General features: G+C 38.5%; 1 protein-coding gene across 1 annotated transcript in view; it reads right to left on the minus strand.

Moving 5' to 3' along the window:
* Window positions 1-13,579, minus strand: part of LOC130439412 (neurexin-1a-like) — a 42,662-nt gene extending 29,083 nt beyond the window's left edge. Inside the window, exons 1-3 of the mRNA XM_056772033.1 lie at window positions 13,193-13,579; window positions 10,571-11,835; window positions 2,305-2,322 (exon numbers count right to left, since the gene is read on the minus strand). Coding sequence (XP_056628011.1) covers window positions 2,305-2,322; window positions 10,571-11,285 — 733 coding nt within the window. The 5' untranslated portion in view covers window positions 11,286-11,835; window positions 13,193-13,579. The remainder of the gene's footprint in view (window positions 1-2,304; window positions 2,323-10,570; window positions 11,836-13,192) is intronic.
* Window positions 13,580-16,120: the final 2,541 nt, after the last annotated feature.

Raw genomic sequence — 16,120 nt, forward strand, 5'->3', positions numbered from 1 at the left:
TATTACAAATAATGCGCAAATAATGGTTTGTCACAAACATGCGTCAATACAATAACAAGATATCTGCTTATATGGCCTTTAAATCAACACTACTCATTTTACCCATCTTTCATAAGACGTCTTGTTCCTGTGAGCCACGGCCATTTATTTACACATAAAAATGAGCACACAGAATACAGGTAAAGTGAGACTTTATTCGTGTTCAAATACTACATTTCTTTTTTTCTCTATGTAACGTGGTGAAGATCTTTAGCCTATTAAAATAGTATCCGTTACACAGTCTGTAAAAACCTCAGCTAAAATAATTTTACTGTTTTCTATATAAAATCATTCAACCTAATGTAAAGATTGTTCGGTGACAATATAACAATAATATCTTTTGACTAAGTAGGACCATGTAAGAGATTAAAATCAGTGGTTGGATTCAGAGGCACGAGGGGGCACGTGCCCCCTCAGATATTTGAACAGTCAGTTTTGCATGCAACATCCAAATGACGAGTTAGGCATCGTTAGTTGCACTATTCTATATAAAGAAACTGTATCAGTCATGTGCTATCCCCTTGTCTTCTTTTGGACATTTTCGCCATTTTGATCACGTACTGGAGCTTAACATGTATCAATCCGGATACAAAAGAAACAGCGCTGGCTAATGATGCTAATCAGCGTCTGCGCGCAATCGGGAGCACGGCTCACGGAAACACCTGCGTGCCTAAAACCATAAGATTTTCAGACTTGTTCTACGCTTGTATGTGCCGGCGTTTATGTAAATCATTTGTCACCCACTTTCATTTAGACACTGCGACCAAACGGGGGTGCGAGAACTGGACCCATGAAACCGCCCAAACCGATCCGTGTATGTCATAAACTACTGTGAGAACATGCTTCGTTTTTATGCTTTCAAATGGCTTGTTGGTTTAGTCTGCGCAGTCGAACACACCTCTTGGCAGTTTGCATGCAGGTTGCATCGTTTAAAGATAAAAATACTTTTATGTTACAGTATCAACACTTCAATTTCAGGGTGCAAAGACTGACAATACTTTTAAAGAAAATATATTTTCCTCTAAATTAACTATCAATAATTAATCAAATCAATACATAGAGTAGTTTAATAGTTAAAATAATATATTAAATAATACATAAAGAATTGAAACTTTGCATTATGTAATATATTGTATTATATATTTTGTTTCATAATAGAAGGAATTTTATAATCGACAAAAAATATAATTAAAGGCAGTTTAACATTGGGTTAATTTTTTGCTTCATTTTTTTTACTTTTACTTTTGTGCTGCAAACAATGACTAGTTTACTATCACAAAATAGCACACAAGATATTTGTTCTCAAAAACACCAGACTGATCCATTTACCTTAAAATGTACATAATTGTTTTTACTGGGAAGAAGATTCATATATCAATGAGATGGTACTGTAAATTTTATTCTCGCAATGATTTGTGCAATGTTTAGAATATGCTTAAGAGATGTTCTCAATAATATTACTTTAAATGTATGTATTTCTACGTACAGGACATGTTTCTGTGTGTTGTGTGCACTGTGCCCCCTGTAGAAAAATTGTTGACGCCCCTGGTTGGATCCAAACTGGTTTTAACAGACTGTATCACATTTTAAGTGCTAAGAGTTTAATGGCATCATAAACAAAGCCAAAGACAAACTATAAGAAAGTGTCCCACTGTACCTATATTTATCCTTCCTTAAAAAAAAAGAATGCAGAACATGTTCTTATAATAAACTATAGTCTGCATACTTTACACCAGTAGAAAATGTTATTTGTCTGTGATACTTACCCACCAGACTGTCAGAGTTTTTCAAACGCATATATCACATAAGCATCTGTGCATATAAAGTATGTGTGTGCCTCACTAAATGAGGTTTCAGATTCTCATAATAGGAGCTACCTAAGTCTTTATCTTTTTATATACTTTATTTTATCTTTATCTATAAAATAAAATATGTGAAAGTACATGCAATTTAAAGACTATAGCAACCTCTTCTTTCTACTAGGTAAATGTGCACATAACTCATGTATTAGGTTTCAAAATGTCTTTGATAAAAAAACTAAATAAGGAAATTGCATACCTGTTACCTGTGTTGCACACCAGTCTCACACTGGCAAAGCACCGGTTCCATATACCCACATACCAAATTAAAATCAAACTAGGCCACAAGGAAATTGAGAATATTTCCAAAACAACAGATCGAAATATGAAGACAGAAAGAAGTACATGAGTAAGGAGAGGGGTTGGATGAAAAGAAAATAGAGGTCGAGAGAAAAAGTCTACCCACCTCCGACGTAGGCCTCTTCTGGAAGGGCGGCCGAGGCGTGGAGAGAGAGAAGGAGACATTGATTAAGAGGCATGCAGGCTGGATGGTGGCCCAGCCTTGAGGATTACCGTGGTTACCATGCGTCTTATCATCCTGTGCCCAGGCCAAACACTCATTACCATGGAAAATGCAGAGACCAGAGGGTTTATTTGACTTTAAGTGTCCTCTGTTCTCCTCAAGATCTAATCTGATTGAGTCTATAGTGTTCTGAAAGGATATTAATCCATGGTGAGATGATAACACTTTATTAAGTAATTCCAAAGCTGATAAAACACATGGCGAAATTGAGCCCTCACCATATCAATGAGCATGAGCAAACATGCAGACATTTTATTTGTTAAAGGTAAAACTGAAAGACGGCGAGATAGGGGTGGGGTCCTTAACAGCCACGGTTTCTGTCAAGCCGTAATTTTAATAAAAAAAATATGCTGTTTTTCCTCTGGGATAAAATGATAAAATAGCATGCTAAACAAGAACATTTTTCTTTGTATTATTTTGGTTTCTTGATTTACTGTAGCCTTGTGGCTCTGTTTTTTTCTTCTATTTATTTATAAAAAAATATCTTGTGAATGAATATTTATCACTGAATGGCGTTCAAGTGTTTGGGAAATTTTAAGGTGCTACATGTAAACATGCACGTATTCGATAATAAAATGTCAGCAGATGATGCAACATGAACCTACTAAGAGAAAACAATTCAGTCAGGTCAGTAATAACGAAATGTACAGTACCTGAATACATACGTGCATACGCATGTAATGCAATATCTCGTTTATTCATTAATTTTTTTACTTCTGAAACCAAAAAGGGTACTTTACCTGGAGAAATGTTACATTCATGCATTCGTTCAACACACCTCTTATTTTTGGTGACAGTTTCAGTTCCTGGATCAACTCACCCAAGACCCCCTAAAATAAACTTTGCTAACTTAGTATTAAAGCATCCCGTCCTACCTCCACCTTTTGCATCTTGAGGAGAATAATGACCAAGGACTTACCGCAGCTGGTTCCTCCACCCGACCAAACACAAATTGCATGCACAACTACTGCCACAAATAAACAAAAATGCTGATGAATATATGAATAAACAAAAAAACAGAAACAAAAGTGTGCCATGCCAGAAAAAAATATGACAAAGAAACATTTTGCTGTTAGTGTTGCGGTGAAAGATGGCATGTGATTTTCCATCCTCTCTTACGAGCTTATAAATTCACTGACAAATCCTACTGCCTTGACGAATGTGCGAACCTATCCCACCGCTTAAACCAAAACCCTGCTCGGGGGTTGAAAATAATGCCGTCCTGAACAGTTTAGTAACCTTAAACCATCCCAAAATACTAACTAGCCATCTATACTCTCAGGCTCCCCATTTATTGATTTTGTGTTTCCACCTATCTTGCGCAGTGCAGACAAATTTGTCACATTCTTCCTTAGAAAACATCCAGGACGAGGCCGAAATCTAGATATACTGTATCTCTTTGTGCGCACACGCTAGAGATTTAATAGGAGCACACACACGCAGCCTGCTCTTCTCAGAGCCCGGCTGGCCGGACAGCGGTTGTATTTACATTTCACTGACTGGCAGATCAGGATCATGTAGCCGCTCCTTAGCACTGCAGAGCTCACGCTGAGCCAATGACATGCAGGCTTTCATTGGGCTGACGTCTTCCTTTAAACGCTGGCCTTGCACACTGCCCCGATCTGGCAGAGAATAAAAGATAGAAATTGAAGATGACCTACACACAAGTGCGCTCTCGTGCACACACTCGCCTCGCTCCGGCGCAGCCCTGCACAGGCAGGGGGCAAACACGAAGTGACGCCTGCTCTCACGCAGCCCCTTACGAACAAGACGGAAGGTCCAGATGCTCATTTAAAACAGTTTTTAGTAAGTCAAAGGATGTTACTCTCAAGCACGCACATACACATGGATCTGCCAGGCAACACACACAAAGGGGATCATACAATGAGCCCACAGTCCCCGACGAAGTCACTAAATGTGTAGCTGTCAACAACGATTGCGTAAAAGAAAAAAACTAGATAAACAGAACCAATTCATAAGCAGTATGATCTATGATTTATTTCACTACATTACACATTTCCCTGAAAGATTACACATATTTTTAAACAAAACCATATGAATCCTCATGAAACCCGCTAAACGGAGCTACGTCATACGACTGTATTGTCGCCGCGCCAGTGATGGGGATTTTAATCCTCTTCACCAAATCTAGTTTAACATTTTAACAGGGAGCGATGTGCAGCACGTTCCATATTGCGCTCATACATCTACAGTACAGAGAGATTAGTGAGCTTAGTCCATCTGGAGAGAGAGCTTCATATGCTACTGATAGGGAAATTCTCAATATACAGCGACTTTGACACCGTGACACCCCCTCCGTTCAAGATTATAAAGCGATGTTGCGAGATCAAAGAAGGTGAGAGTCGATTGCAAACACTGGGTGAACTGCCAGTTATTACAAAAGTCAAGAGATTTTATAGTGAAGGGCCTTGCTAAAAGAATCCATTTCTGCCTTTTTGACCTATAGCTGCTGTGTTTGTTTAATTTATCTGGGTATATTTACCGGCTCATGTGTGACATCTGCTACAATACACAATTTGTTACGTCCGAAGCCCCGAGGGTGTTTATCTTTGACCTCCACCCATAAATACACATGACTGTTCTGTAAATGTCATTGTGATTTATGACAGGATAAGCGCAACATGCTTGACAAAAGAGGGGATGAAGCGTACGCGTGGATTATTTATTTAAATCTTTCTAAAAAATGTTTCGAGGTAAAAACATGCCATGTGGTTTTATAAGCAATGCATCACACAGATTGTGGAACTGTTAAATAAAGCCCGTGTCAGACTCGCCAACCTCGTCCTCTTCCTTCCTTCATTGAACTTTGTTACAGTCACGCTATGACGTCTTGATCTTCTATTGGTTTTACGCACTCGCATGACGCAAATTCGAGTTCACCAAACTTAAAGTTTGCTTCATAGCAAAATACGGAATATCTTCTGACGGGCTTGCGTTTCTGCGCATGCATCTAAATGGAAGTCAATGGAACGAAAAGTCAAGTGTGACCGCGGATTAAGATGTGGAGAAGGAGAGTATTTACACATTGGACCTCTAACAATTGTCACATTCATTTTTATTTTTATTCTTCCTTCATTAAATTTATGAGAACCTTCTGACAAATTGATACTTATAATATAATTCAATTGACAACTCCATCAACTCTGCTGAGCTGTGAAAGAGCAACATCAGAGCAAGAAAATCTTCTTTTTATTCCATGTATCCAATTAAAACCCTGTTTTTGATTCGCGAGAGGCTAATTGCTGTGGAAAACAAAAACCGTACGCTTCCCTCCATCATTAGAATCCAGCAGCCATCCTGAAATAATATCTAAAATATGACAAAAAGCACAACAACTGAATAAACAACTGTACATCTGAAAAGCTTCAATGTTCTACAGCCATGGACCCAGTCTTACAATGTTAGCTCCACCACAAAAGATAATAGGTGAAACAATCTTATCGCTGTTGTACACAAGCCCTACAACACAATCCAATTCTCCAACCGACATCTCCCAGCATACACAAACCGCACGGTCGTCAATTGCAGATACCTTACAGCCATCTTTAACCAGGGAGACGAAGCACATTATACAGTTAATAGAGCATAAAGATAAGGTATCAATGCCTGCAAGCTGATACAGAGCGGACCCTTATGGCTTTCCAATTCAGACTTTAAGAGCATTAACCATAATAACACAAAATAAAGCCCTTTCTCTAACCCCAGCAGGGCAAAAATATCTCATTACCTGTAGCACTGTTATTCTTTGCAGTGTGGACGGCCTCTCCCGCTGAGAGCCCCACACCTGCTTGGCTAAAGAAGGTTATTACCACAACTGCCTGTCGAGAGAATGACGGAGTGGACGCGCGGATAGGAGAGACATATTTAATCCACACGCCAGCTTTTCCTCCTGGAGAACCTGTAAACACACCCACACAAACCCACGGCACTGCAGAGCTTCCCGAGAAGGTAAAGGGAGCAGAAGAGAATCTGTGTTTGTGTTTTTACCTAGAGAAGAGTGTAATATTGTTTGGTCTTTTTTGTACTTCCTCAGCCTTCAGTAACAGCAAAGCACAGCGTCTATCCTACTCTATTAAATTCCACTATACTTGGGAAATTAGTTGGAAATATCATTAGATTTATCAAAAAGTTCAGTTCAGTTTTCGATAAAGTTTTTGTTCAGACATACACAATAAATTAGGGCTGCATCTATTGTCTATTTTGATAATCGGACGATTGTTTTTTTCCAATTAATTGGATAAAAGGCTAAACATTTATTAATTTGATCTTTTGTTTATAACAATTAAATAAAACCCCAAATAAGGGTATATATTGCATTCTTTGAAAAGTGAGGTTCACTTATGTAATCTATAATTCTGACATTTAATACCTTTAATTTAAAAAAGCTTGTCCAGATTTAAACAATACAACTTTAAATATCCAAAATATAAGTAACAGGCGAGTTGTAGCCCATTAGAGATTTAATTAGAGAACTATTAAAATTATTCATTTTTATCAAAATGAATAAGATGTATGATATGATATACTCACGTTGTATGATACAAATAATCAAAAGCTTTTTTTTGTTTTCCCTCTTACTTCAATAGAAATGATTAGTTTGTGGTTCATTAATATTTAATGAAAATACACCAATAAAATAGTAGCCTATGTTAAACATACTTTTACTGAAACTTTATAATAAAACTTTTACTGAAAAACGAAATAAGACGGATAACATACATTATTACGCTAATAAATAAGATTTTTGGATTTTCCCCTTACTTTAAAAAATATTTTGTTTGTGGTTCTTATTTAATGAAAAAAAATTATCATTAAAGCAAAACAAAGAAAAGCTCAGGAAGATTTTTTTCTTACAAATGCTATTTTGCACTCATGTGTCTGTCATCCTGTCAATCATCGCGCTATTTCACTGTCCTCGTGCATCTCCTGGTGCTCTGTTCTGCACGCGTCAGCTCATGTTTTTTACAGAAGACGCATTTGATGCATATGGGGAAAACGCGCCTGAGTTTATTTGCATTGCTAGCGTCGTATGGGGAAAAGATATAATTATTTTATAAGTGAGATATGTAGAGGTGATCTGATAACGATAATATATCATATATTATGATCTGAACTACTCAGTCAACGTAAAATAACCTAAATGATACACCATTGGACATTGTTGTCGTCATTTTCCTTGTCCTTGTAACTTGTTTGTCATTTTATTGAGCTGTTCTGTGGACGTTTCTTTGCTTAATCTATTTGGTCATGTGACTGTCGCAGAGTGAGCGGTTGAAGTAATAACTCCCCCTTTTGCGGCGCTCCTATGCACAGCATATACTGAATACCCCATTTTTCCACACAACAGCATACCACAAACTCTACCCTGATCTATACTCCGCTAAAGTTTGGAAATTCATTGGAAATATCATTCGATTCATAATTTTGATCATAATAATAATAATAATAATTATAAATACTTTTTGTATTTATACTTTTTTTACCTAACTACATTTTAACTTCAGTATTTTTTACACACATTTTTATAATTATTATTCTTATATTGTATAATGTGGGTCGACAGTCTTCAGTAACAGCATAGCACACACTTCACTTAACCCTAAAAAGCTCTGCACTTTGAAAATTCATTGTAAATAAATATAATTAGATTTAGAACTTGATCAATAATAATAATAAAAATTAATTATTGCTATTTATACTTTGTAATAATAAAAACAATAATAGCTATTATTATAAATATAAAAATGTACTTAAAGTACAGTACAGTACGAACACAACCCATTTGGTTAAAGAAACCTTGAAAATGTTTATATGTAACACAATAATGGCTTAAATCAACCGAGCATAGTTGAATTTACAATCCAACAAGTTGGGTTTGTCCCATTTTGACCCAACGAGTTAAAACAACCCAGCATCTTTTTTTATGTAGTTCTCTATGCGTCACCCATTTAATTGATAAAATGTGAACACGTCATACACATTAAAAGGGAAATGAAAATGAGATTTTTCAGGACCCTTTACTTTATGATTAGCTAATCTATTATTTATATATCTTTCCAAGTAACTCCTGAACCCTGCTTAAGTACCCCCGGGGATACACACAGCCCTGATTGGGGATCATTGATCTCGAGAATGTGCAGGGAAAAGCTAGCAATGTTTAAAAGAGCTATTTAATGTGCAGCAATCCCATTTTTTCTATGAAATACGAGTCGGGGGCATTTTATTGGCAAAGGCAGTCGGTGGTCAGTTGATAGATCACCTCAGTCAAGAAGCTGACAACACAGAAAATGACTGCGCGCAGGCAGACGTGGCCTTCTTTCTCCCCAGCAGGAGCTACACGATGCAGATTTACATTAATAAGCAAATGAAGGACAGAATTGGGATGAAAGGGGTTTAAAACTATGCTGTTGCTTCAATGAACATTCGCTGGCTCTATAGCTATTGTATTTTGAGGAAGTAAGCCTTCGTCTAATGGCTTCTCGGCTGCCATTTGGAGATTTGTTTCTGTACTAATAACAAAACACATCTATGAGTGTTGTGAGTGATAGTATCATATTGTTTTGCATAAAAATCCCCATATCTAATAAAATATAGGATATATTTTTGTTCACAGATGTAAATTTATTCATGGCCAGGAGGAATGGATAACATTCGTTTTCTGTCAAACATGACAGATGCCACCAATTCCAGATGCGAAACGACGGATTTATTCACTGATCTACCCATTCTTAAGCAAAAGAGCTACACAGTTTTTTAAAGGCGATGCCAACCTAGCATATCAGATAAATAAATAATGCTAATGATTCAGAGTGTGGCCTCCACCATCATCCCATATCCTCATATATCACCCTAAAGTGCATGACAGAGACAACTCAAAGCTGTGTGGGCAGGTCTGTTCTGACTCAACCTGTAAAGATGCACATTTTTCCAAGCACAGTGGCTGAAGAGAGGCACATCTTGCTTTTAAACATGCTGCCGAGCATCTGTGGGCTCTGCCCTTTTGTCGTAATCTCATCAAATCCACCTCTGATTCACTAAACAACCCATTTCGCTGCGAGCCCCGCAAACACCGTACCACAATGCCGACATCTATTCTATTTTAAACATTTGTCAGTGAAACGTACCGACTGCGAGTTACGAGGGCAAAATTTACTCAGTGGGTATGTAGTTTCCTTGGCAACATGGTGCCTCTTCAGCTCGCGGCCTAACCCAGACAATATCCATCAACATCAAGATCAGTCCGCAGACGATTGTAAAACAAATGAAGAAAAAGATGGGAAAACACAAAACAGTGAAATCTGACACCAAGGGATTAAGTCAAACTGAGAAACCAACCAGAACATACATATTCAAAAGAGAACAGACTTTACATAAAGATCTGAATCGATGTGTTATGCATACAAAATATACAAGCAGAACGTGCCTCCGCTATTTAGTTATATCATTGATAGTTTTTAATTCCTTCTGTAATTTAAAATAATTCTGTACGTAAAACACATTTGATGAATGCTTGGTTATATTTTTGGCAAATCCTTGCTGAATGCTATATTGAGTGTAGCATTGTTTTTCCTGTGATATTGAAATTGCAACTTTGGCAAAATCGTTACATTGACTCTATGAAACATCTGGCTAATTACATAATTAGAGCATCCAACCCCTTAAATTCAGAGGGAGAATAATATTCAAATCATGACACTTCAATCATGGGCTTGTGTGCATGCATTCAACTGATCATTTTCGTACTTAATTGTAATGCCAGTGCGGTGTCAAGAGTATATTAAGATAATTTTGTGTAAAAGAGAGAGGCTGGGCTTCGCAGGGGGCTGCAACCAGCTTCTGTTGACGTCATGAAATCAAAACGTGGGCTTTTGTGAATACTGTCATTGATGGCATTAAAACCTATTTAAACCATCTTACCCTTCAGAACAATGGCTTTCTCTAAGCAAAATCACTGGTAATCTAATCGTGTAATGTACTAGGTCCGCAGTGGAGGCCGCGGAACAGACATGATGTAGCATGCACTGCCTTTGAGGAACTAGTGCAATGTTCAAATGAAAAAAGTGAGGGCTGTGTTCGATAAGACATTTCAACACCTCAAAAACGGACACGACGAATCCAGGCCTCTTACCTTCACTGCAGTCTTTTCCCTGGAATCCTGTTTCGGAGCAGTCGCAAATGGGTTCGTCATTGACGATGCTGCAGACTCCTCCATTCAGGCAAATGTGGTCAGCTTCGCAAACGTCGCTGTTGATTCCCTCGCTACCGACGAGCACCGGCTCAGAACCGTTCACCCGTAGATTGGTTATCCACCCATTGTACGGGACCTGATCTTTGATGGCTGAAGACGTTAGGCGTAGAGCTACAGATCGCAGTTCAGGAGGTATCCCCCCTAGAAACAAATGGCTGAAGACCGTCATGTCCCTTCTTTTAGACTTAACTTCCACCCACTTGATCTCGTCGTCCACCACTAACGTAGTGTTTTTGAAATTCCTGCGCAATGTGACGGCGTGCCAACGGCTGTCGTTGACAGCGGTGTCGGAGAGCACGGTCGCCGGCTCGGCGCAGAAAATGGAGAACCGCAAACTCAGTCTACCGTTGTGGATGAGCAGTTCCAAGAAGTCACAGAATCCCTCATCATCAAAGTACACTAAAAGTCCGTGAGCGCTTTTTGTCTTCATGTTGAAACTCATTTCGCTCTCGCAGCAGGCGTTCCACATAGGAAACCTCGCCCATTGGCCTTCCGCGCCTGTGAACTCCATGCTAGCCCCCATATCAACAAGGCAACAAACCAGTAAGCCTATCCAAATTAAATGTGCGCCGTTTCGCATTGTGAAGCTCGTCATGTTCAGCGAAGGAAGTTAGATCTAATCGAAAATGATAAACTAAAATGATTCAGCTTTCTTAGATGTCTGCTCCTAAAGTGTGACAGAGCTCCCTATGGCATACAGGACTGCTATATATTTGGGCTAATTTATTCATTGTTCACTGAGATAGGCTGTGTTACAGCCTCTTATAAGCTCAAATTGGAACAAGAAATTGGACTCTCGAAGACAAACTCTAAGGCCAAAACAGTGGTCTGTTAAAAAATAAGGCTATTACCTAACTTAAAAGTCCTTTAGTGAAATCCAGGTGTGCTACAGGACCAGGTTATCAAGTATCTATAAATTGCAGCCATGTGTAGGGCTAGAAAGCACAGAGTTCATTAGGGGTATATAGGGTCATTAATACCAGTTTCATTCAAATCTAGTTAATGTCATTGGGTAGACCTAAGGTCAGCACCAAACCAAATGTAGATAAAGTACAACTTTGCAGTGTTAACGTGCAGGCCCGAGCGGGGCCCTCTATGTTCACAAACCTTCAATTCACATCCGTTTTGACATTGTGATCCATAATCTGAAATGAAAAAGAAAAAGAATATCTTAATTTATCATTTAGGAAAAGACCGCCTGTTTTACAAAGACAGAACAGACAAGTACACAAACCACAAATTTGTAGTACTATTGAAATTGAAACCTCTAATTTCATGATGATATTGATTTCATCAATCTTAAATTATGACAATACTCCTTTCTTTCCATTGTTTTTCAATGTTACCCAAAAAGAAAACTACGAATGCTTTACAACAAGAAAATGATATAGAAGAATTCTTCTAATTTTTCCAAAAATTTCTATTTTTAATGCTTTGTATTATGTTGAGCAATACATTATTATTATTAGATTCCCATTTCGCATTGGATTACACAATCATATAATTACATTTTCGTTTCCTCTAGATCTTCTCCACATTACTGGGTTGGTTGAAAAACAAGAAGTGCTCGTGAGTACGTATGTTCAAGCAGTCATCTTCTACAGTAATTTCAGGAAGGGTATGACGAGAGGTCCATACGCGCATCGGAAGCATCGTAGCTGTGAAATGGGGAAATCTCGTTTGAGTTCAAGTCCTGCATCCCAAAATGAGCCCAGGGCGGGGGCTTATCTCGCGCCTCTTAAGCATTAATGACACTGCAATTGTCTGGCCTCTGGGCTGTCTGTCAACTGATCGCAACCAATCATTTCATGCTTGAATTCCTATGTGTTTACTGTCAGCTTTACACCGGGGCTACTTAGCAAGATAACAACCGACTCCCTTCACAGATGGATCTTGCACAACATATCATACGCGATTAATGTGCAGAAGGCAGTCTTATTTACCGTTTTTGAAAAGCGATTACGGTAATGCCCAGCTATCAGTAGCCACTGTAGATGCATGGAGTCTGGAACAATGCACTATATCATTCTAACAGCCTCACGCGCAAGATTTACGATACCTCACAGATGATCCCAAAATACAAACATCTCGTGCGCTTTCAATTCTGAAATTTGACTGGTTTACGCGAGTTGTTGTATTTTATTTCCATCGATTACTGTTGGGTGACTCAGATGCGCAAAGCATAGCCAATAATCAAACACCATCTGCTCAAACTGAGCAGAAAGACACCTTGTTCCTCCTTACGCCTCTCCCGACAGCGCTCTCTTTGAGAGCTGAAAATACAGAGAGTCATCAAATATCGCCTAATATTGAGCAAACGACAGCAGGAACGAATCGGATTTCAGCGCAGAGCACAATTTCACATAAATAAAGCCCAGCAGCATCATCTCACCTGCGCGTGACTGCATTGAGCGCGTGAAGCGCAAACATAACACTCACGAGAACAACGCCACATAAGCCTCAGACACGCTTTCAAATGAAACATTTTCTTTGTTGTTTTACCTTGAGAAATGGACCATCGTGCGACCCTCGACAGGTCAACCTCACCGATGAACCTGGTCGATTATCTCCACATCGAGTCGGGCTTTCATCTGATAAAAAAAATCACTGCATCGGTGTCGAACGATCGGAAGAAATAGGAGCGATACAATTGCGGATGCGGATCTCCGAAGTCCCACTAGGTTTTCAGAAAAATCTAAATGCAGCCATCGGTCAATTAAAATTCGGTACAAAACGCTTCATGCTTATGAAATTTTCAAATGAACGTGATGGCTGTTTTCCCTTTTTCTCAAAGCTGGGTGTATTTATTAGAAGATATCGCTCCCTGTTCAGTGTGCAAGACAAGGTGCGATGTGTTTCTCAGGCGAGCTTTGCCAGGGACTGTCAGCACATCGCGTCACGTGTCTCCCGGTTAGTGTCTGATGGAGACGGGCGGGGCGAGCGCGCTGCAGCACCTTGGACAGCGTTCACTGTTATTAGCAACTCCACATACAGATGAGGAAACCGCTTTGTGACCGTCATAAAAACCGTCATTTAAAAGTCACGACTGAGAGGTTTTGTCCTGGAACTGTTACAAAACTCACCGTACAGTACTACGTGTTATGTACGTATACATGTAGTGCAAGTACGTAAGAATTTAGATGCATTTTATTCATATGTTTGTAGCTTTGCTTTCTATAATAGTACATTGTTTGTGATATTGCTGTTACTACTTATTGATAACTATGTAAATATTTGCTATTCGTTGTACTGTCAGTTTAAATATGCTTACATGTTGCGAATGTAATAAACACAAAAATGATTTTCCCTTAAAATATGTTAACCTACACATGAATACAGTTTCATGTTCCAGCTGTATTATTAAATGTGATGAAAAAAGCTTTATTTAAATTCATCTGTATACAGTAGTTTGGGCACCATCTTGTGGGTATAGGATCGCTCAGAGAGGCAAACTCCACAGGATGCTCAGAGAGTAATCTGTTCGATGTCCTCTCTTCTGCTCAGTTAGCTATTATCTTTTGACAAGAAAAGTGGGCCGAAACTCCCTTGGGAACCTCCAGCTTTGTACTCAACAGTCGCATGGTTCAATGACTCGTCCCTCCACGTCAAAACATCGCTTTGGTAACAGGCCCAATCGCGACACGTGTGAAGCCGGAGGTGTTTTAATACGTGAGGTGCGAGTTCCTCGGGCACTTGCATGAGGTGATGTGAGCGGTTAGGGGAAAGCAATGGGAGAGCTTTTCGCTCTGTTTCTCTATCATTTATGAATCACTGTGGTTGTTTAAGATAAAAAATAAACATGTTTCTTTAGAAAGGGACTAGAATAAATCGGCTGTTTTGGTCTTCTCTTTTATCTGGAAAGGGTAGCTTTCGTGAAGGTACAATATGATTTAAGGCTTATGTTTGGTTAATGTTTGCAAATCTTTTTTCTGAATCTGTATCTTGATTCCATTTTATGAGTTCCCCAGAGTTCTAATTTCAGTGAAGTAATTATTTCCTCATTTAGACTTTCAAATTCAAGGTCATTACTCAATACAGGATTATGTCAAGACAGCATTTCAATTTGAATTCCACTCACACATATCACATCACATCCCATTCAGTTATGTATTTCGTTCACAAATGCTTACTGTAAACCGCCTCATACAGTACTTACCGCACAATAATATGGTCACAGATGTATTCGATTTGAGCAAGCATTATCATTCTTCGTCCAAAGCCCCATCTTCACTCTTAGCCTTCTAAAGAAACACATGAGAGAGAATTCATGAAATTCTGATGACTGGCACAAACACAAACAGGCAAATGCAAAAGATGCTTCTTTAGATTCACAAAAGGACTCACTAGATGACTTTTCTGTTCATATATCTTTCAACACGTGATTAAAAGCATGTTCAAAATCATGATATCGATCATTTAAAAGGATCCTAGGTTTTAACATTGCTATGTATACTGCCTTGATCATATAGCTGGTTTGAACTGCAGTGTCCATGAAAATTTTAAGCACAGCTCAATTTAAAGTCTTCTTATCTTTAGTGGGCATGCACATCAGTCAAAATGACAACCGACAATAGCAGAATATTGCAGTATTTTATCCCTAACCCTCTGTTATGGTATACTGAATAGGTAGAGTGAAGTCATGTGTATTTCAGGAGATTCAATTTATGACACTGTTTACATTTGTAAAATATTTTGTAATTATACAGTATATATTAACAAGATATACACTGATGTCCCAACACACTATGACCACCTGCCTAAACAATGTGTGCATTACCCTGCTAAAAGAAGCCAGTTTTACCAAGAAACATCAGTGTCATAAAGGGGTGCTCATGGTCATACTAGCCTACGTTGCTCTTGTACATCAATGAACTTTGGGCACCCAAAAACCTGTCACCGTTTTTTGGTTTGTCCTTCTACAGACCACTGTTATCCTCAAAATCAACCCTTTCAATTTTAGACACTCCCATAACAATCTGGTCCTTTACAAAGTCCCCCAAATATTTATCTCCTGCATCCAACATGTCGAAAACAACAATACAACAATCAACCGAACCTTAATATATGCCCTTGTGAGGAGATCAAATATATTTTCTTCATCTCATAATGTTTTGGCTCATCAGTGTGAACTGGTGACACTGTGGTGTAAATCGTTACAGAGTATTATTGGAATATACAATGGAGCTTATTGTTATATGTTTACAAGAAAAATACACAATCCAGTATTAGTTTATGTCTTGAAACATGAGATTCAAGACATAATTTCCATGGTGATCTACATTAAACGTACATTGAGGAGGCACTTATTATGTCGTACTGTATCATATAACATCAAATATTATAAGGAATGTCAAACTGTTAAGCACCCAACAGGAATTTCCCTGGAGACTATTACAAGACATATAGGTACTAGTCCAAGTCCAGCCTTCA

The sequence above is a fragment of the Triplophysa dalaica genome, chromosome 17 (assembly GCF_015846415.1).
Source record: "Triplophysa dalaica isolate WHDGS20190420 chromosome 17, ASM1584641v1, whole genome shotgun sequence".
Lineage (NCBI taxonomy): Eukaryota > Metazoa > Chordata > Actinopteri > Cypriniformes > Nemacheilidae > Triplophysa > Triplophysa dalaica.